The 20,918-nt window shown below is 44.3% G+C and overlaps 1 protein-coding gene across 2 annotated transcripts in view; it reads left to right on the top strand.

The window, feature by feature from the left end:
• The window catches only part of MYOF (myoferlin), a 162,799-nt gene that overhangs the window by 53,561 nt on the left and 88,320 nt on the right, over positions 1-20,918 (top strand). For both annotated transcript variants that reach the window (XM_049646410.1, XM_049646409.1), the window contains exons 7-14: positions 1,974-2,061; positions 13,645-13,811; positions 14,438-14,566; positions 16,775-16,837; positions 16,923-16,973; positions 18,396-18,426; positions 18,899-19,014; positions 19,667-19,793. In XM_049646410.1, coding sequence (XP_049502367.1) covers positions 1,974-2,061; positions 13,645-13,811; positions 14,438-14,566; positions 16,775-16,837; positions 16,923-16,973; positions 18,396-18,426; positions 18,899-19,014; positions 19,667-19,793 — 772 coding nt within the window. The remainder of the gene's footprint in view (positions 1-1,973; positions 2,062-13,644; positions 13,812-14,437; positions 14,567-16,774; positions 16,838-16,922; positions 16,974-18,395; positions 18,427-18,898; positions 19,015-19,666; positions 19,794-20,918) is intronic.

The raw sequence follows: 20,918 nt of genomic DNA, 5'->3' as shown, positions 1-20,918 counted from the left end.
TCTTTCTAATCCTAAAACGTAAATTCAGAATGTCAGCTGTCATCTATTTATCCAAAACCTGGCTGAGAGAAATGATACTTAGGAAAGATAGTACAAGTCAGTGATGTTTCTGGCTGTTTGGGGTTTTGTTTTCTTTTTTTTTTTTTAATTTTTTTTTAACGTTTATTCATTTTTGAGACAGAGAGAGACAGAGCATGAATGGGGGAGGAGCAGAGAGAGAGGGAGACACAGAATCTGAAACAGGCTCCAGGCTCTGAGCTGTCAGCACAGAGCCTGACTCGGGGCTCGAACTCACGGACCGCGGGATCATGACCTGAGCCGAAGTCGGACGCCCAACTGACTGAGCCACCCAGGCGCCCCAGGGTTTTGTTTTCTTAAGCACAGAAGAAAGCACATGTAGAAGCCTGAAATGGCAGTGCCGTGGTGATTGAGTGGAGTGAGGCAGATGAGGGGCTTCAAGTCCTATCTTCTGGTAGTTCCTACCCGCAGTTAGGGAGCACTTCTGGGAATCCTGACGTTATTGGAAAATCATTGATCCAGAAGTTGAGCCATCGATGCCCTCTTCTAAGTTTTGAAAGTTTGATTCTTTACTTAAGTTTAGCAGTTGAGCCCCTCTTGCTCCTTGCATTCGGCCTTCGGGTTGTGGCCTGAGTCCTTAGCATGGGTAGCCATGAGGTGCTGCTCTCACGATTCTTTACTTGCCATGAAACTGTTGTTCAGGGCCCCATTCATTGTTCTGTTCAGCGTCTCCCAGATCTGTGGTTCCTAAGTTGGCCACACAATGTGCTGATCCATGAGGGAGTATTCACTGATGAACAGACAGATGAGAAAAAATAAGGACAATATAGTGTGTGTGTGTGTGTGTGTGTGTGTGCGTGTGCGCACTTGCACGTGTGTATGCGCTCACACTGGAGTTTGCCGCATGTAGCAAAAGTGGCAGTTGAAAGTATGGGATGCCCATTGCAATTTGAATTTCAGGTAAACGATGAATAATTTTCAGTAGAACATAAATATTATGTCTGCGTTTTAACTGGTAACTTGGGTGTGTGTGTGTGTGTGTGTGCCAGCCATCCTTATTTGCAAGGCTCCTTTTATTCTGAGATTTATCCTTTCTCGTTTTTGCTGTTAAAATTCATTTCTTTTGTGAAATTCTCATAATAGTAGATAGCAGTTGTGGGCTTAGGCTAGCACCCCTATGTCGACTCCCCCTAGCATAAACTTGTTTGAAATTTTGTAGGTTCATGAAATATGTAAGTATAGGAAACTCCGCCCTAAAATAAGGTGAGAATTTTATCTCATTTTCAAAATGGGAATAACTTGATTTCCTATCAGGAACTAGTATGTTTCTTCCTTTCCGATAATGAAAGTTACACCACATTTTCTGCCCTCCTTCTTGCCTTGGCTCCTAGCCATCTTGGAGTCACATTTTATGCAAGATGCAATTATCTTGAACTTCATGATTTGCATATTGGTTTCCTCTTTAATCAGACTCGATTCCCTCTTTTATCCTGTTTTATGAATCACATTGTTATATAATTTTTGTTAGGCGCTCAAGTTCTTTTTAGAGAGAGAGAAAGAACAATAATTTTCAGCAATGAATAAAGAGGTCAGTGTGCAAACAAATAACTCAACCGTTTCAAATGAGCCTCTGTGACTGGACGCCATCTCAAGTCTCAGATGGAGGCTAATTTCAAGTTCATGCTTGCTTGTCACAACTTTGCTCCAGTTTGTGAGTTGGCCCTTGGCAGTGGTACACTTGGCAACCTGTAACAGGTAATTCGTTTCCCAGGCTTTCCTGCCTGCCTGGCTTACATGAGGGAGGATACAATGGAGAGTGTGTGACCTTTCTCTCCTCTTCTCACCTTCCCTTCCCCCTGCCTATTCCATCCAGAACTTTTGCTCCTGCTGATTTGGTTTGCTTTGAGTCTGTTACCCTGCACTGATTCTGTCTGCAATGAATTATTTCTACCTAGGCCACCATTGACCTGGTGATTGGCTATGTTCCACCTTCGGCTCCACATCCAAATGACCCCAGTGGGACCAGTACATCAGTCATAGAAGGTAAGCTGACCCTTTTGAAGTCCCAACTTATGCCGGAGGCCATCTATTAAAGACACACAGGGAGTCTCCAAGAAAGCCTTCTTTGTCATTATTCTGTCGGTAGCACCCTGCCTACCTAGACAGGGCCCCGTGAGGCAGGTGGAGCTGCCCCAAACTGGGACAGTAAAGTTGTTTGTGAAATGCCCTTCAAGGGAGAGGAGAGGGGTGAGACAGCCCCTGCCTGACCAGCCTCGCAGTGGGCCCGTCCAGCACACACAGACTCTAGTGGAAGGTCCCAAGCAAGGCTTTGCTTCACTTTTGTACCTTCTACCGCTGGTTGGAATGTCCCCGGTGGTAAAGCTACATGAGTGGCCTCTACTCTCTTCGTGTTTCTTCACCTCCTAAGTGTGTGATCAGCACTCCATTTCTTAGTAGTTACTAAGTAAAGAAAGTGGTTGCTGGCTTTCTGGAGCCATTGCTGGAAGCTGAAGTGCTGGGTGATAAATGCTTTAGGGCATGGCTCCTGCCTTCGGAGGAGTTTAGAGAAAAACATTGACTCCGGAGTTTAGAGAAAAAACTCTTTTTATCCTGAAACTGTAACATTATGAATAAGAACAAGGGCTTTGGGGTCAGAATGGCCTAAGTTGGATTCTGTGTCTATTGTTTATTTGCCGTGTAACCTTGGGTAAGTCACTTAGCCTCTCTGAATCTCAGTTTTCTTTACTGTAAGGTAGGGATAACAGTGGCACTTAGATCAGAAAGTTGTGGCAAGGATTCAATGAGATAAAGTATATAAAGTACTTCACCCAGTACCTAGAATGCTACCTTAATGGTGGCTATTGTTATTATTATGATTTTTCTTATGATTTATTGTTTTATGATTTAGTGTTTTTACAAAAACAACTCCTGGTGATATGTAGTCATGAGTTCAGTTGGGTGGCACCCTCTGTATGAACGTTCGGATTGTTGCCTCTAAAAATCAGAGCTATTGGAAAAGAATGATCTGGTTTGTCTCAAAGTCATGTTGGGATGACTAAATGTTTATTTTTAAATATCTTTTAAACAAAGGAAAAGAAAAAGATTGTGTCCTAGTGGACCAGAAAGACTGAGAATAAGCAACTTCTCAAGTTATTGACAGTGTAGGGGGAGGTCCCATCTCCTGAGACAGACCCAGGTAAGACCAAGCTCAGAAACCATGCAATTTTCCTGGAGCCAAGGCTGCTTAAAAATGAGAAAAGCACCAACTCTTGAACTTGTAGACCCAATGAGGAGAAAATCCTTGCCATCTAGGCTCCCTTTGCTTAAGGTTCCTTCTCCTCAGCTCCTGGATTGTATTGGCAACGCTAATGCTCCAGCAGTGTTTGCAGACTGACAGCCCACCCATTCCCTTTGGAAGCTCGCTCCCAGCAGGCTCTACCATGGCAGTTGGCAAAGGTCGTCCTCAGAAGTTCTATAGAACCCCTGATCATGCTGGATAGAGATAGGAAATAAACCAGAACCTGAGTTCCTTTCATTTGGATCTTAAACAAAGGGTGTGTTACTAGGTGCTGGCCAGGAAATGAGCAGTGTATGCAGGCCAGTTTCATTTTCAAGGGTGAGATGACAACATGAAACTTTTTTATTTAAAAAACATACAGGGTTCTTTGCCCTGAAAGTACTATCTTTGTTGTATAAGATGACTATTCACCAAAGTTGGGTCAAGGGGGACATTCTGGGGTGCCTAGGTGGCTCAGTCAGTTGAATGTCCAACTCTTGATTTCCGCTCAGATCATGATTCCAGGGTCATGGGATCCAGCCCTGCACTGGGCTCTGTGATGAGCATGGAGTCTGCTTGGGATTCTCTCTCTCTCTCTCTCTCTCTCTCTCTCTCTTCTCTCGCCCTCTGTCCCTACCCCGCTCTCCTTCTTTCTTTCTTAAAAAAGCCCAAAAAACAAAAAACAGTTTTAAGGGTGACATTCTGAATGATGGCTTCATAATCCCGCTGGAAGAATCTTTTCTTCAACATTTAAGAAAATCTTTCAATATCCTGGATTATTTGGATGTTTCAAGGGAAAACCTTTTTTTGTCTTAATACAATTCAATTCAACTAAGCAAAGATAGCTTTGAGTATTCACTACAACTCTGTGCTAGGGAAGACACTAGGGGGAAAAAACCCAACAACTTGCAGTCTTGGGGGGAAGATAAGACAAAGAAATATGAGGCAGAGAAATAATGGTGAGAGAGCCACACCTTCTGCCGCCACATACTTTAATAACCAAAACAGAACATCTGGCCCAGAATTTTTTTCCCTTCCTTTTAATTAACTCTTTTAAAAAACTTTACCATTCCATGTAAAAGCAATGGGTCGGCTTCCTCTAATTTATATAGATCTTTACAAATTTTAAAAAAGATTTGAACTTGTTGATCTTCTTCTTGAGTACGAAAGCAATACCCATTTGTAAAAACATAAATATTGCAGAAATATAAAACACAGAATGCACATCTTCCACACTCCCACCCTCCTGAGATAACCACTCTTCATGATTACCAATATCGTTTGTAAAGATTACCAACCACATAGTGAGTCTTGCATAGAAGAAATTTGAAACACTAATGATAGAACACAAAAGTGAAGATTTTCAGGAAGATTTACTGCTGGAAATTGAAGAAACTAATTTGACCACAGATCCCAGGAATTGGATATAGGAGGTGTGTGTGTGTGTGTGTGTGTGTGTGTGTGTGTTAAGGACTTGTCTTCTTTTAGAGCAGTTTTAGGTTTACTACAATATTGAGAGGAAGATAACAGAGATTTCAGATACACACCCTGCCCCACACATACATGGCCTTCCCCGTCATCAATGTCACTCATCAGAATGATGACATTTTGTTTTACAAAGGAAGAACCTATGTGGCTCACAGTGAACACATGTGACATCATAGTCACCCAAAGTCCATAGTATCCCTTAGAGTTCATTCTTGGTGGTGTATATTTGATGGGTTTGGACAAGTGTATAATGACATATATTCATCATTATAATATCATACAGAGTATTTTCAGTGCCCTAAAATCCTCTGTGCTTTGCATTTTCATCCACCTGCCCAACCTTTGGTAACCCCTGATCTTTTCATTGTCTCCATAGTTTTGCCTTTTCTAGATTGTCCTTGAGCTGGAATCGCATAGTATGTAGACTTTTCAGATTGGCTTCTTTCACTTAGCAATATGCATTTATGATTCCCCATGTCTTTTCATGGGCTGATAGCTCACTTCATTGTCTTGGTACACCATGGTTTATTTATCCGTTCACCTTCTGAAGAACATCTTGGTTGCTTCCAAGTTTGGCAATATGAATAAAATTGCTCTAAACATCCGTGTGTGGGTTTGTGTAGACATACAGTTTCAACTCCTTTGGGTAAAGACCAAGGAGCATAATTGCTGGATCACACAGTACGAGTATGCTTAGCTTTGCAGGAAGCCCCCAGTCTTATAAAGTGACTGTATCATTTTGCATTCCTACCAGCAACGTATGAGAGTTCTGTCATTCCACATCCTCGCCAGCATTTGGTATTGGCAATGTCCAGGATTTTGACCATTTAAATAGGTGTGTAGTGGCATCTCATTGTCTCAACTTGTATTTCCTGATGACATCGGATTTGGAGCCTCTTTTCATATTCTTATCTGCTATCTGTGTATCTGTATCTCTGGTGAGCTGTCTGTTTAGGTCTTTGGCCCATTTTTTAATCAAGTTGTTTTTTTCTTGTTGAGCTTTAAGAATTCTTGTTTATTTTGTATATATAAAGGATAATCGTCCTTTATCGATTGTGTCTTTTACAAATACTTTCTGCCAGTCTGTGGCTTGTCTTATTATCTTCACATTGTCTTTTGCAGAGCAGAAGTTTTTAATTTTAATGAAGTCCAGCTTATCAATTATTTCTTTTTTGGATCGTGTCTTTGGTGGTATAGCTAAGGGTTTTGTTTTTAAGGAATGCATTTCTGGAACTCTTATATCAGGATGACAAAGATTACAGACCCAGGGCATTGATGGTTTGACTGAACGTGTGTAGTATCAAAGTTATTTGTTTCATTGACCTACCTCTAAGACTGTTCCTGTGACAGAGGGGTGGGATGACCCAGACTTCAGGCTTGACTTCCCAAAAATCTGTTACCTTCCCAACTTGATTCATCAGATGTCAGTTAGTTTGAATGGAGCCTACATTCTTGTTGCTGGAATGAACTATTTTTAAAATCTCACATATATTTTTGAAGAGCCATCTGTTAAATTTGTGCTGTGTTCAACAACAGAAGGGCAAAAACTCATTTATCATTAGGCATTGCCACTTCGAATTTATTTTTTTCCACAAATACTAAAGTCACTGTGCTTAAGATTAAATTCAGTCCAGTTTGGGGGCACCTGGGTGGCTCAGTCAGCTAAGCACTGTGACTTCGGCTCAGGTCATGATCTCACGGTTCGTGTGTTCAAGCCCTGTCTCAGGCTCTGTGCTGACAGCTTGGAGCCTGGATCCTGCTTCACATTCTGTGTGTGTGTCTGTCTTTCTCTGCCCCTTCCTGACATATACTCTCTCTCTCAAAAATAAATAAATAAACATTAAATAAATTCAATCCAGTTTAGAAAACATTTACTGACACCTGAGGCGTACAGAGGTGATAAAGTCATGGTTTGCCACCCAGGAGCTTGCATTTCAGTAAAAAGGTAAGATATAAACATGAATAAGTATAGGTCAGAGCTGAATAAATTCCCCAACAGAGGATTAAGCAAATTATTACACGGAACATAATTTTTTTAGAGAAAGTACTTTTTCAGCTATCGATTTCAACTGTGTATTCTTAGCGCCTACCACTAAGTCATGATTGCTCACTAAATGCTTGGTTGGTTGAGTAAGTGAATGATGGATGGGCAATGGATATTGTTTAAATGTTTCCTTTCAAGAAGGGCATTTTGGGGGAATACTAGTGAATAGACAAAAGGGACAAATTCATTCAGAGATGTAGTCAAAAGGCAGTGTGTTCCCAGGGGCTGGGAATGCCAAGCCGAGACATTTGTTCTGGGACACATCATGGGGATCCATGGAGCATGGTGAAGAAGGGACTGACTTCGTCAGAACTGAACTGGAAAATTACCAGTTTGCTAGAGGATTGTTGGAGGCACTCTTTCCAGGATTGGCCTCTATTTGACTTTGTCCAGCAAACTGATTGTATTAGGCCTATCTTTCTTCCAAGTTATTGCAGAAAGCCAAAGTGATCATAATAAACAAGGGGTTCTTAAACTTTAGACACAGGGAAAATCATCAAGGGAGATCTTTAAATGTGCAGACTTCTGTCACCGACTCCCAGAGAGTGTGATTTAGCTGGTCTGGAGGGGACCCCCTGCAATCTGTGCAGTTGGTAGAAACTTCCAGGAGATCCTGATGAGAGCAGAGTTGGGAACTCACTGTAAGAAGTCCCAGAGTTGAGCATTTTACCTCGTTAACAGTATCTTGCCCAGATGCAGCCGGAGCTTTTTGGGCAACGTTTCCTAGACTGGATCACAGGTCAGTTAATTCAAGCAGTTGCTGCCAAGATTACCCTGCAAGCCTCTCTTTGCATTACTGTATGGTTAGAGGTTCTTCCATGACACCTGTGCTCTGGGCTACGCATTAGAACCATTCCAGAAAATTCGTGGTGCACATATAGTGCTGTTTACCCAAGAATCGGGGTGGAGGGTAATGAAGTGCTTATGGTTGAGTGCAGATGTGTATTTATATAACTTCTCTCGGGTTAGAAACCCAGAAAAGTTACTATTCAACATCGCAGCTAAATCAGCATGTTATCTCCAAAATGTTTTCATGTTTAAAGACGTCCTCTCTCCCATTCTGCTTTGTACGTTTTTAACTTACACTGATGATATTATACCAGCCCTTTGTGCTGACTTAGCAGTGACCTTTGGCCCAAGGTAATTAAGTTCTGCCTTAACCACTTAACAAAATTTTGTCGTTAGAAGCAAAATTAATATCACAGGCAGAGATTGGCATTCTAGGACTCTAGAGAAACAGAGTTGCTGTGACAAAAAAAAAAAAAAAAGAAAAGAAAAAGAAAAAGAAAAAGAAAAGAAAGAAAGAAAGAAAGAAAAAGAAAAGGCATAAAATATTCCAGAAAGGACTCCCATCAAGGAATGGGAGAAGATTAGATGGAATGGTGGCCCAGTTAGAGCCTAGGTGGAAAGATGAGAGGCGTGGAACAGTGTTTGGAGGCCTGCTGGCCAGGGGACGGGGTCTGTATTTCAAGCCAGGAGAAAACCAGTGGCGACTGGGCAAGTGTCTCTCTTCTTCAGCCATTCCTAGGAATTGCCTTCATTGGGAAGCTCTAACAGGATGAGAGCGATGGCAGGGAAAGGCTGGCTTGCATAGCTGGTGCCATCTGAGTGACTGATAGCTCATTCTCTTACGCTCAGAAAGGGTAAGTGCTAGAGTAGGATAGCATGGGAGCTTGGTGGAGGGAGAGAAGCTGATCCCTGCTAGGGAAGGGCACAGCTGGGCATGCCGGAGGCAAACTTGACTGTATCCTAAGGTCCCCTAGGGGCTGCCAACTCTTCAGCACTGGGTGGACAAACAGATGCCCTCCAGGGAAGTGTCACTATCACAAGTGATGACACACAGGGGCAGTTGGCAGGAATATTGCAACTGAGCTTCTGGAGAGAGGCCAACATTACATCTCAGGAATTATGGAGACGTGTTTTGTTGAGCTGCTGGAATTGCAATGGAGAGCCATTCCTAAGTGTTCATTGAAGCTCACTTATAACCAAGGGTGAGTCACATAGAGGGTTACTGACATTCAGAAAGGAGACAGGCCAGTGTTGGCTGCACTCAAAAGCTTGGCAGGATTTGACTGAGTGGCATGGCAATTGTTGGAGAGGCAGGATGGTGTTCATATAAAGAAATTGTGTAGAGGTTTTCACTGCCAAAGTGACAGATAAGGAGAGCAGAAAAATAGTAACTATAGAGGGCGCTATGGAATCAAGGACAGATTTTGGTTTGTTTTTATTGTGGGCAGTATTTCAGCACATTTATATCTTGATGGGAATGATGTAGCTGAGAGGGAGAAGACTGAGGAGTACATACAGAGGCAGAAATTGCAGAAGCAAAATCCATGGGTAGGTGGAGGAGAGGAGATGTGTGCACATGTGGAAAGATTGACCTCAGGTTGGGAGCACAGACAGTTCAATGATTGTAGCAAGAGAGGAGGCAGACAGCAGGTGCGGGTAGGAAGGTTGCCTTGGCATGGGACGATGAGGATATTCTCTTCTGATTGCCTGTTTTGTCCATGAAATAAGCAAGGTCATGAGCTGGCAGTGAGAAGGATACAAGAGGGTGTTAGAAGCTTTCAAGGTGCAAAAAAGGTGGGAGTTCAGAAAGGTAAAGTGATTTGACCTTGTTGGCTAATTAGTGGCCTTCTCAGACCAGGGTCCAGGAAAACTGTGAATAGATGCCTTGGAAGTATGATAGATGGCCAGGGAGTCCTGCGAGTCCACTTTGGGGGTGTGATCATGACATTTAAGTGGGAATAGTCAGGAAGGTGAGTGTTCAGCCATATGCAGCTCCCTGGGTGAAGGCGTGGAGCAAGGGGAGGTTGAATGAACCAGGTGAGCACAATAAGTGAGAGAAGGGAAGGGGTTGAGGAGCACAGAGAAGAGAGATGGCAGTGTTAGATCACAGACTCCAGCTCAGATTAGGAGAAAAGGGTGTGAACGCAATGAAGGAGGACGGGAGGGGGTGATGTCCATAGATTGGGGCTGCCCGTGTGGCTGCAGACTGTGGACTGGAGCAATAGATGGAACGCACTGGAAAGATACAAAAAATGGCCTCTGGAATGAGTTGAATAGTGTCCCCACTGCCCAGTTCCTACACGGACCCTCAGAAGGTGACCTTATTTGGAAATGGGATCTTCGCAGGTGTAATTAGCTAAGATGAAGTCGTGGGGTGGGGTGGGCCCTAAATCCAGTGATGGGTACCCTTACAAAAAGAGAAGATACATGGACACACAGGGGAGAAGGCCATGTGATGACACACGCAGAGGTTGGAAGGATGCGGCCACAAGCCAAGGAATGCCGAGGATTGCCACGGGCCACCAACTAAGAGGCAAGGAAGGGACTTTTGTCTAAAATTAATATTACAAAATTTCACAAAATTACAAAATTAAAATTACAAAATTAATTATAAAATTAATATTTACAAAATTAACATTACAAAATATTACAAAATTCTGGAAAAACTGGGTCACTGTGACACCTCCTCCCCTCCCCCCCATCCAAAGAAACATAAACTATTCTGGAAAGGACTCTTCATCAAGGAATGGAAGAGGATTAGATGGGGTGGTGGCCCTGAGGGACCATGGTCCTGCCAACACCCTCCTTCTAGAGTTTGGAACTGTGAGAGAATATATTTCTCTTGTTTTCAGCCACCCAGTTTGTGGTTCTTCGTGCTAACCAGCAAAAACAAGCAAATAAATACACGCAGCAGCTTTCTGTTTGATCAACGGTTCCCAACTCAGTGTTGCCCTCTGTGGTCATGAAGGGTCATCCTTTGTAGGTCCACTTGGCCGTGCATCGGATGCATGCCTGGGTCTCAGTGATGGTGCATGCCCACACAACCACTCACATTTGGTAACAAAACAGCTTTCACAGAAGGGTGTGCCTGGCAGGGCCTAAAGGGCCCCCCTCACTGTTTGTGGAACACTTAGGGTGGTATTGTTTAACCCCGTGCAACTTCCTGCCACCTAATGGGGCGATTTCCTGCTCCAGTATCCTTCTGTTCTACACAGAGATGCTGGCTGTAGCCATGACTTCGGCTGGTTTCCTCTGACGCATCGCTGAGCCTAACATCTGAATAGCAGAAGGTATTTCCTAGAAGAAACTGGCTCTTCATTGCCTGCTGTCTTTCTAAAGCATCCATCAAGAGTTTAATGAGGACTTGTACAGAGTCCAGCACTGCAAAGGGGTACAACTTACCCCTCCTTCTCCTGCTTGCCACCATACATAACCACCAACCCCGAATGGAACAGTCCGCAGCAGGGAGGAAGCCTTGCTTAGGCCCAGGACGATGGAAGGGAGTTTGTCTTAGTTGTCAGAGGATCCAGCCCAGCCACTGCCCAGTCCAGAACAGGTTTGCAGCAGGGGGGCCTGGCCTTCTGGGTTCTCCTGAGGCTGGAGCAAAGGTCGGAGGAGCACCTTCTAGCGTCCGGGCGCTTTTCCTGAGAGCTGTGCTGCCACTTGTGCAAATTGCTCAGGAACTCGGGAAGGCAGGGGCCCATGTCCCCTCATTCATTCTGCATTCACCAAGCCCCTGGCTAGGACGATGTGTGGTGCTGTCCAGAGACAGGGTATTCACCTGGGGCTTGAGGGAGTTGAGGAGCTCACTTGGTGGGGCTTGAGGGAGTTGAGGAGCTCACTTGGTGAAGAATGAGAGGGACATTTTGAGACCCGGGCTCCCAGAGATGGGTGGCAGGCAAGCCTTGCTTCTGAAGCCTCTTCAGGGATGGGGAAAACGAGACCCAGGTTACCTTGCAGAGGGCAAAGGTAGCCCTTCCCTGCCTTCAGCCTCTCTGGGGTATCCTGGTGTCCTGACAGAGGTGCTGAGGAACCAGGTGGACCACAGCTCCTTCACCCACAGCCTGGTTTTAGACCCAGTCTTAAGCCATTGAGGTAGGGTGAACACCCGGGTGCTCATTTCAGCTCAGCTCCCAATGACCTCACAGCTCGTTCACCTTTCCAGACTTTAGTTGTCTCGTCTGCACACCGTGGGGAGAGGCACGCCCAACCCGGGACCTCTGAGGCCCCTCTAACCTAATGCTCTGAGGGGCTATGACTCCAAAGTGTAGATCCAGAGGGTGTCAGGGCAGACCTCAGAGGGCTGAGGAACAGAGGGGGAAGTCACACTTGGGGAGTAGGACATGAAAAGGGGACCATGCAGAACCTGAGAAGGTTCAGTCATAGTGCCAGGAAGAGAGTGGCATGATGCAAAGAAGTGTGTGTAGGTCCCAGTGCCCAAGGCCATGTTAAGTGGAATGTGAGGACTCAGAAAAGGGTCCTGAGCTTAGTGAGAAGAGGTCATGGTTGACATTCATAGACAGAAGTGGGTGGATAGGCGAAGCGTGAATGAGGGGTGGTGAGGAGGAGGGTTCATTCTGGGCTGAGCTCTGAAGCAGTATGTGGTGTGGGTGGGGGGCTTTTACTTCCTTGTAACTGCCCCTTCCTCACGCTGAGCCCCCCTCCCCCGTGCTGCCTACTGACTGTTCTAGCCCTCACCCCACCTCATGACTGCTCTCCAGGAAGTGTTCTAGAATCCTGCGCTCCTACAAAAACTGATTCATCAACAAAAGTTAAAAAAAAAAAAAAGATGAATTTATAGGCTGGCTTTTTGCCAGACACCATGTTGAAGGTTTGCATATACATTAATTTTCTTTACAATAACACTGTGGTAAATACTATTATTTCTCCCTTATTACAAATGAGAAAACTAAAACAGAAATTATAAAACTTACTCAGACTCACATAGCTGAAAATTGGGATTTGAACTTAAGCCATATGACTCCAGAGCCCAAGTTTTAAGAGCTGTGCTACATGGCAGTTTGATTGAACTAATTCATACTATCATGTGAGTGACTGACAGACGTGTTCGCATGGAAATTCAGTCTCTTGCATGATTTCGCATTGTAAAGGAGGAGTTTCAGAATCCAAAGGTAGGGAGTGCAAATGCCGGTACTTTTTGGACAAGTTAGTCTTCTAGGATCTCTTAAATTATACTGCACAGGTTAGCAGGAGTTCACACTTTTTGTCTGTTAAGATAAGAAAAACTGAAATTTGTCAATGAATCTAAAAGAGTCTGTGAATAAAAGAAAGGGGAGACATAGTAGGCAGAAATTAGTTTTTTGTTTTTGTTTTTTTTTTATTTTTAAGGAGAGAAAGATCTGTGCCTGTGTGAAGGCAGAGGGGAGGCCCCGTTGGGAAGGATCCTCTGGAGGTACTCAAGAGAGTGAGGGACACTTGGGGTGTTTTCCAAAGAATCAGAAGGAAGTAGGCTCTCACTATGTCAATCAGGAAGCACCTCCCCCGCCCTGCCCCGAGTATGAAGGGAAGCTAGGGGGATAATGAGGAGACAGATGTGTGTGGAAGTGACAGACTAGGTGGGCAAAGGGAGAGCATGAGACCACCTTGGTCTGCTTGGCAAGAAAACTGGAGTTGATGTCTCCTGTGCAAAGTTCTGGTTTCCCCCGGCATTTTCCCACCTCTGGATCCTAACTGCAGAAAGGTCCCTTGACCTCAGGCGGGGTTCCCAGATCAGAACAGGGTGATTTCTGGCTAGGTCTGACTGAGACTTCTATCACTCTCCCCTTGGTCTCTGGTGTTCTCTTGGCCACTCTGAATACAGCCCGAATGAGCGCCCTGATGCCCCATGAACACATTTTCCTAAGAAACTGTATCCAAGTCAGCACATCCCAAATAAGTGTCACCAAAGGAGCAACTCCTTCACCACCTGCCTCAGGAACACTGAAAACTCTCGGAGTCCAGGAAACCTGAGTTCAGACATTTACAGTGTGAGGGCCATCTCTGACGGCATTCCTTTTTGGTGTTTTAGGAGAAGAGGAGGAAGATGGAGGTGATGAAGACAGATTGGACAATACAGTCAGGACCCCTGGGCCCAAGGGGGCAGGTGGGCTGGTGTCGGAGGCTCAGCTTGCCCGGAGGCTCACGAAAGGAAAGAAGAGCCGTCGGATGCTGTCCAACAAGCCCCAGGACTTCCAGGTAGGAACAGCCAGCGCACCCCACATTTGTTTTACTGCCGTATTGTCCAGCTTCTGTTAGTCGCGGTGTTCCGGGAGAGACCCATTGCTATGGGCAGCAGCTCAGCTAGCAAAAAGGGACATCAGGGCGTAAACCCGAAAAGAAGACCTGTCCGTCTCTGTTCTGCATGCAGAAGTAGACGTAGTCAAGCCAGATGAGGCTCGTCAGAGAAATAAAACTATACCGCTCCTTCCCTTTGGTGGTAGGAGAGAAGAGAATCACAGTATTGCATTTTCGTAGCTCTAGGCACCTGATTGGCGGACAGCCGTGGAGTGAGTTAATGCATCCCAGGCTCAGGCAGACCAGGGAGGAGGCTGGGGTTGGAGCAGCGGCCTCTGCCCTGTCCCGCCCTTTCCCAGGGCCAGTCCCACTACTGGACTATTCCAGTCCCACTACTGCTCTCAGTTTCTGGAACCCAGTTCCACCTTGGGAATGAGCATGGGGGCCACCCCAGTCCATGCACGCCGGTGTGTGGCAAAGCTGCCCTGGCCTACTTTCAGCGGTCCTTACAGGCAGGTGAGCTGACGGGGATCCGAGGACTCCTTACTGGGGAAGGATCAGTAACGACACGCCTTCTGTGCTTCCAGATCCGTGTCCGGGTGATTGAGGGCCGGCAGTTAAGTGGCAACAATATAAGGCCCGTGGTCAAGGTCCACGTCTGTGGCCAGACACACCGAACGAGAATCAAGAGAGGGAACAACCCATTTTTTGATGAGGTAAATGGGCATAATGCATGTTTCTGCTCAGAGTCTGTTCTACTTATATGCACCTCCCAGCGTTCTCTCTCCTGTTCCGTGTGGGAGGGGGACTCGTGGACAAAGATCTGGTAAAGACAATGAAAGTTTCCTGCGTTAAACATTCTAAGGACCACTGGGTCTTGAAACCACATGTCCTGCTTCATCATTGGTTCTCAGAGCTGCCGGGGTCTTGCTGGCGTTTTTACGACCACTTCCCCATGGCGCTTCTCCTGACGGATCCTTGTACCCCTTAAGATGGAGCCCGTGAAGTCACCTACATCTGCCTTTGCTCTTTCTAATCAGCAGGGCATGTCTGAGGGATGAGTCCATGTGACTGAGTCGTTTCTGTGATTGCTTTGTTACTTTTAAAACAGCATGCCCAGCACATTTTCACAATTAAGACCAGTTGATGTTGGACGCCCATGAAAGAAAAAAATACCGAGTTTCAGTCCCAGCTCTAAGGCAGATGTTACAGTTTTCACAGGGACAACCATGGCTGGCTTTTTAAAGATGTCAAAACCTACGTGGCTAGAAAAATAATACATGTTAAAGGAAAGCAGTTAGGAGCCAAAAGGTTTTTCTTGTCCCTGAATATCGAGAACATAGTCCTTCTGTTGACCTCTTCTGGAACACTCTTCAAAAACACTGAATACCTTGATAGTCATCTCAGGTAGCACAAACCCCACGATCAGGGCTGTGAAGAGAAATGATAAGCTTGGGGACTTTTCCAAGCCCAGCCTTGCTCTGAGGAGATTCATTTCGGAGATTCCTCAGGCGTGCGTCCCATTGCCCGTTCTGTGAGCCCAGGCCTTCTTTCCAGGGTTTCCTATCCCCGTTCCCCTGAGATCCCTCCCTACAGCTTCCAGACCTAGCCTCAGCTCCACTTTTGTTCTTTTCCATATCCCTATGTGTAAAAGGAACCAGTTGTTTCTGTCCTGTGTTCTAGTTTCTTCCCCTATGTTCAAGCTGGCCCTACCTTCATTCACAGAAGACCTATGTTCTTGCTTGTCACTTCTCTTCGTTGGATGTACTGTAGACACCAGCATGCAGCTAAGTAGTGTCAAAGCAGACATGAGACATGGGTGTGCACTGAGCACTTCAGGAAAGTGGACTTTGGGAAAGAGGTTCACTGTGAAGAAGACCAGACTGCAGGGAGGGCAGGCCACGGGTGACTGGACACCTAAGGTGTAATGCATTCATAGGCAGGATAAATATTTACTCAGCCACATTCTCAGGAGCCTAGCAAGAATCTCCACCTTAGAATTTCCCATTATAATGAATTTTTTTGAGATGAGAACTCTGGGCAAAAGGGAAAAGATCAAATACCTGAGGCTCCAAGCAGACCAATTCAGGAATCAATAAAAGAATTTTACTAAAAAAAATCCCTAGTTTACCTACATCTTTTTAACCAAGTGATTAAACTTGGTATCACTGATAATGGGACGAACTGAAGTGTGTGTCCTGATGTGATATAATGGGAGTATCAACATCACCTGTGTTATTTCTTGTCAAATGACCAATTTGAATCTAACAGCAAGGAAATATTCATGCAAATCCAGAGTGTGGGATATTTTATAAGACAGTTTTAAGTTGTCAGTTTATAAGACAACTGATCTTGATAGAAAAAATAAACCACAAAAATAGGCAGGAGTACAGTTCTATATAAAAGGAAACTAAAAAGACACAACAACCAAATGTAATGTATAATCCTTGAGTGGATCCTAGTTGTCTTTTAAAAAAGCTAAAAAAGAACTTTTTTCAGGACAATTGTAGACATTGTAGAAATTCAGGACAATTGTAGGGAATTCAACTCAACTTTCCAGGTCATGCAAGCCCTAAGCACCCATTTTAGTGGGATTGCAACATGCAATAACCTTAGATCTTTATGTGAGCTAGTATGTTTCTGGCCCCAAAGGAACGATTCTGTTTCATTACATAAACACTACCATTGTTACTTAACCCTTTTTCCTTTTTCTGACATGCAAAGGTGAGTTTGCCATGAAGCTCAAGAAGCTTAAGCTTATGGGTCTTTCTGAAGGCCCATGCAATGTGTTCTCATGGTCACACCTATTTGGGGTTATGTTTTTATAATTTCTTAGGAGGGCCCTCAAATTATAGCATTAGATCACACTAAACCTGAGTCCACCCCTGTAAACGTTCAAACATTTTTCTCTTTTGTTTTGACAGTTATTTTTCTACAATGTCCACATAACTCCTTCTGAACTGATGGATGAGATCATCAGCATTCGGGTAAGGGGGCTCCGGAGTAGGAAGGTGGTGCTCTCTAACTGCCGGATAAAGCCGATAAGCTTCTCATGGCTCTTCTTTCTTTCAGGTTTATAATTCCCATTCTTTGCGGGCAGACTGTCTGATGGGGGAATTTAAGGTGAGTGCCAACAGTCTGTTTCATTCAACTTAGATGGGCACTCTTGTAATGAGGCATCAGGTTCCTGGCCACATATCCGGCTGTCCACCTGGGTGATCTTAAAAGTTACCTGTGAGGGATTCATGTCACGGTCTTTGCTGAGGGCTGGTATGCCAGCAGGACACAAATGCCCCAGGGGCCAGAAACCAGCTGAGTGTCCTCTGGCCTGGGTCTAGTCAACTTCCAAGTACAATACTTGCGATACCTTAAAGCAAATACCTGAAAGCTGCCACATGAGGGCCCTTGCCAGCACTCCAGCTGTGGATGGAAGCCAGTGCAGGGCTGCAGAGGGAAAGGGTGCTTGTTGACGGCAAGAAGCCCATCACCCAGCTCCAATTACCGGCAGCCCCAGAGCTCCATCTACAAAGCCAATTATTGTAAATCTTGAATATGAAAGGCAAGCAAACCAGGAAAGAGAATCGGGGTGCTTTTCCAAGTAACCCATCTTGGAATTAAAGAGAAATATTTGGTGGGTGCTTCTCAGTAATTCTGCGTGGAATGGACTACCTCTCAAAGCCTCTCAGGGCTCCCAGTCATTAGAAGTCCTAGAGAATGATTTGTATCAGGCCTGAATGTGTTCATACCTGTCTGCCACCAACTAGCCACATGCCAACTGATCCTTAGTTTTCTCTGTTAAAAGGAGTCAATGTGAAGACTAGTACACTGTTTGGCACATTGAAGTGCCCAACTGATGGTTATATTAATATTAGCATTAGCATTAGCATTAGCATTAGCATTAGCCAGAGGAGAGGAAGAGGAATATTGGATAGGAATATTGGATAGGAAGAGGAATAGTGGACAGGTGACTTCTCATAGGGTAACCAAAGTCCAGGTTTGCCCAGGACTGAGGGATTTCACAGAATGTGAGACTTTCTGTGCTTGGGGAAAAGTCCCAAGCAAACCAGGACATACTGGTTATCCTACTTCCACGGTCCCTTCCAGTTCTAAGACTAGTTAGTTCATTCATTCAAAATGATTGATTGAGGGTCAGGCAGGGCACTGGAGGTATGGAGAGGGTAAGAAGGAAATGTTCTCAAAGAAACCAAAGTCTTGTCAAGAGTCTTATATTTAATATATAATAATGGGGCACCTGGGTGGCTCAGTCGGTTAAGTGTGGGACTTTGGCTCAGGTCATGATCTCATGGTTCGTCGTGAGTTCGAGCCCTGCATTGGGCTCTGTGCTGACAGCTCAGAGCCTGGAGCCTGCTTCAGATCCTGTGTCTCCCTCTTTCTCTGCCCCTCCCCTGCTTACACTCTGTCTCTCTCTCAAAAATAAAAAAAAAAAACATTAAAAACATTTTTAATATAACAATTATGGTTTCTTTGAAATGACTAAACTGATTTTAAAATCTATTTGAACTATTTTAAATTATTTTTTCCCAGATTGATGTTGGATTCATTTATGATGAACCTGGTAAGTAATATTTTTTTTCCCCGTGAACCTGAACATTCTGGGAATCAAGAAAATCTGAGGGATCAAAAAGGGAATAATAAAAATGTTTTCTTGATTGAGGAGGGGGAAGTATACTTAGGAATGAGTAATAGCAGCTTAATATGGACATCTTTTTTAATCTGATAGTAATTATCCTAACATTCACAAGTAGGTAATTTCTCTGTTTTGTGACAGTATTTTGATCTTATCAAAATCAAATTATAAAAACAGTTAATAGAGCTTAGACAGAGTCTTGAGTCACACCAGGGCAGGATCAGGGTTGGGGGCTAGTCAGTGCAAAGCAGAGGACATCAATCTAGAGACTCATCTGGCAAATTTGGTGTCATTATGATATTTCAGAGAAAATTATTGTTTGTCTTATAGCAGATGAAATCACAGACCTGTCAACTTATCTGTAGTGTGTCCCTGTCCTTTTAATCCTTCTTTATTTTAGGTCATGCTATCATGAGAAAATGGCTTCTTCTCAATGACCCCGAAGATGCCAGCTCAGGAGCTAAAGGTTACATGAAAGTCAGCATGTTCATCCTGGGAACCGGAGATGAGCCTCCTGTGAGCCCTTACATTCTATACCTTTTACATGTTTTCACTAAAAAGGGAGGGCCAAGAGCTAAGCAAGTGGGAGTCAGTAGTTGTGAAATGCAACACAACTTCCAATCAATAACCCCAACCTTCCAGTTCCTCCTATTTTTTGGAAGTTGTTCTTTTCTCCATGGTAGAACTATTATTCCAGCTCACTTGGACACCTTCCTGGTGCCCAGGAGTGGATTTTTCATTTAGTAAAGATATGTGTGTTTTCAAGAGTCCCTTGCATCATTTGACCTATAAAGTATGGCTCACTTGCAAAACCAGGCATTGCTACCTAAAGGGACAGTTGTCATTCTAGGAAACTAGACAGCAAACTGGGAGACAGGTAGTACCCAAGAGAAATTGACAAAACTTCAGGAACTGTCTCTCTTTTTTTCTCCTATTTAGTGCTCATAAAATTACAAAAGGTCACGTTATTTTCTTGTGGAAGAGACATACGAGCTTTGATTATGCAGACTAATTTTGACATGGAATTGGTGGCTGAACTCTTAAGCCTGAAGCACAGGAAATCCTAATGGAAACAGTTCCAATTGGTTTCATTTTACAAGCATCAGTTTGGCTCTTTCCAAGTGCTGCTTTTCTATGGGTATCATTTATAATCATGTTTCCCCAATAGGCTGAGAAACGAGATCGTGATAATGACAGTGATGACGTGGAGAGTAATTTGCTACTCCCTGCTGGCATCGCTCTCCGGTGGGTGACCTTCTTGCTGAAAATCTACCGAGCAGAGGACATCCCCCAGAGTACGTATGGATTCAGTCCTTCCCCAGGATGACCAGTTTTCTGCACAATCACATGTGCTAACATCATGCTCTGAATAGTGATTGGTTGCTATCTATCCTTGGTTTTTCTTTGTGAAGGCCTTCGTGGACTTCTTTCCATTCATTCTGGCCCCACTGAAAGCTTCCTGAGCAGGCTGATGGGGAAGCCAGTTGGTCATTGGTCCTTGCTCCTAACTGAGCGTTTGGCCCATTCTGTTCCATGTGTGTTCTCCATCTTCTTCTTATTCTAGAGGATACAAAAGAGTGGCCAGCAGTCAGCACTTCCGACTCCTTTCATCACAGGGGAGAATATGACATTTTTGAAACAAGTAATGTGTTTGTTATTGGATTATTAAAAATAGCTGAGCAAAACATGGTTAAGTGCCAGTAACTAGAAATCTGGCAATATTGCGTGGCAAGGTACGTGTAACAAGAGATTGGATGCATTTAAGAGAATCACTTATGGTGATTTTACTCATAGACACTGGCCCAGCCACTCCTTTGTCATTGCCAAGGACCCAGCAACCTTCTGCCTTGTCCAGCCTGTCTGCTTCCCGCTGGGCCCTGGGACATGGGAACCCTTCCCAAGTCCCCAGGAGATAGCACTCTGTGTACAAGCCATGGATCTCTTCAGGATTTGCTACTTTCCCTGGGAACCTGCCCCTTCTCTTTTTTAACATCCTATAATGCTTATCCTATAATGCTCATTTCTGCTCAGAGATATCTTAAATGAAGTAAATAAATTAAACCTCACATTATACTGCCTACACGGACTATTTAATTGATATCCATTCATTTCTTAGTTTGTTAAAACAGAGACATGGTGTTTATAGTTGCTTAAATGTGTTATTTATGATTATGTTATGTGTGATCATGCCAAAGTTCCTTGGATTTCTCAGAAAAAGTCAGACTAGGCTTATACTATTTTGACCTAAAACGTATTTCCAAGTTGAAACCAGGATGAGTTTTTTTTTTTTTTTATTTTTTTTTTTCAACGTTTTTTATTTATTTTTGGGACAGAGAGAGACAGAGCATGAACGGGGGAGGGGCAGAGAGAGAGGGAGACACAGAATCTGAAGCAGGCTCCAGGCTCCGAGCCGTCAGCCC

Source organism: Panthera uncia, chromosome D2 (assembly GCF_023721935.1).
Source record: "Panthera uncia isolate 11264 chromosome D2, Puncia_PCG_1.0, whole genome shotgun sequence".
Classification (NCBI taxonomy): Eukaryota; Metazoa; Chordata; class Mammalia; order Carnivora; family Felidae; genus Panthera; species Panthera uncia.
This window is presented reverse-complemented; position numbering and strand designations above follow the sequence as displayed.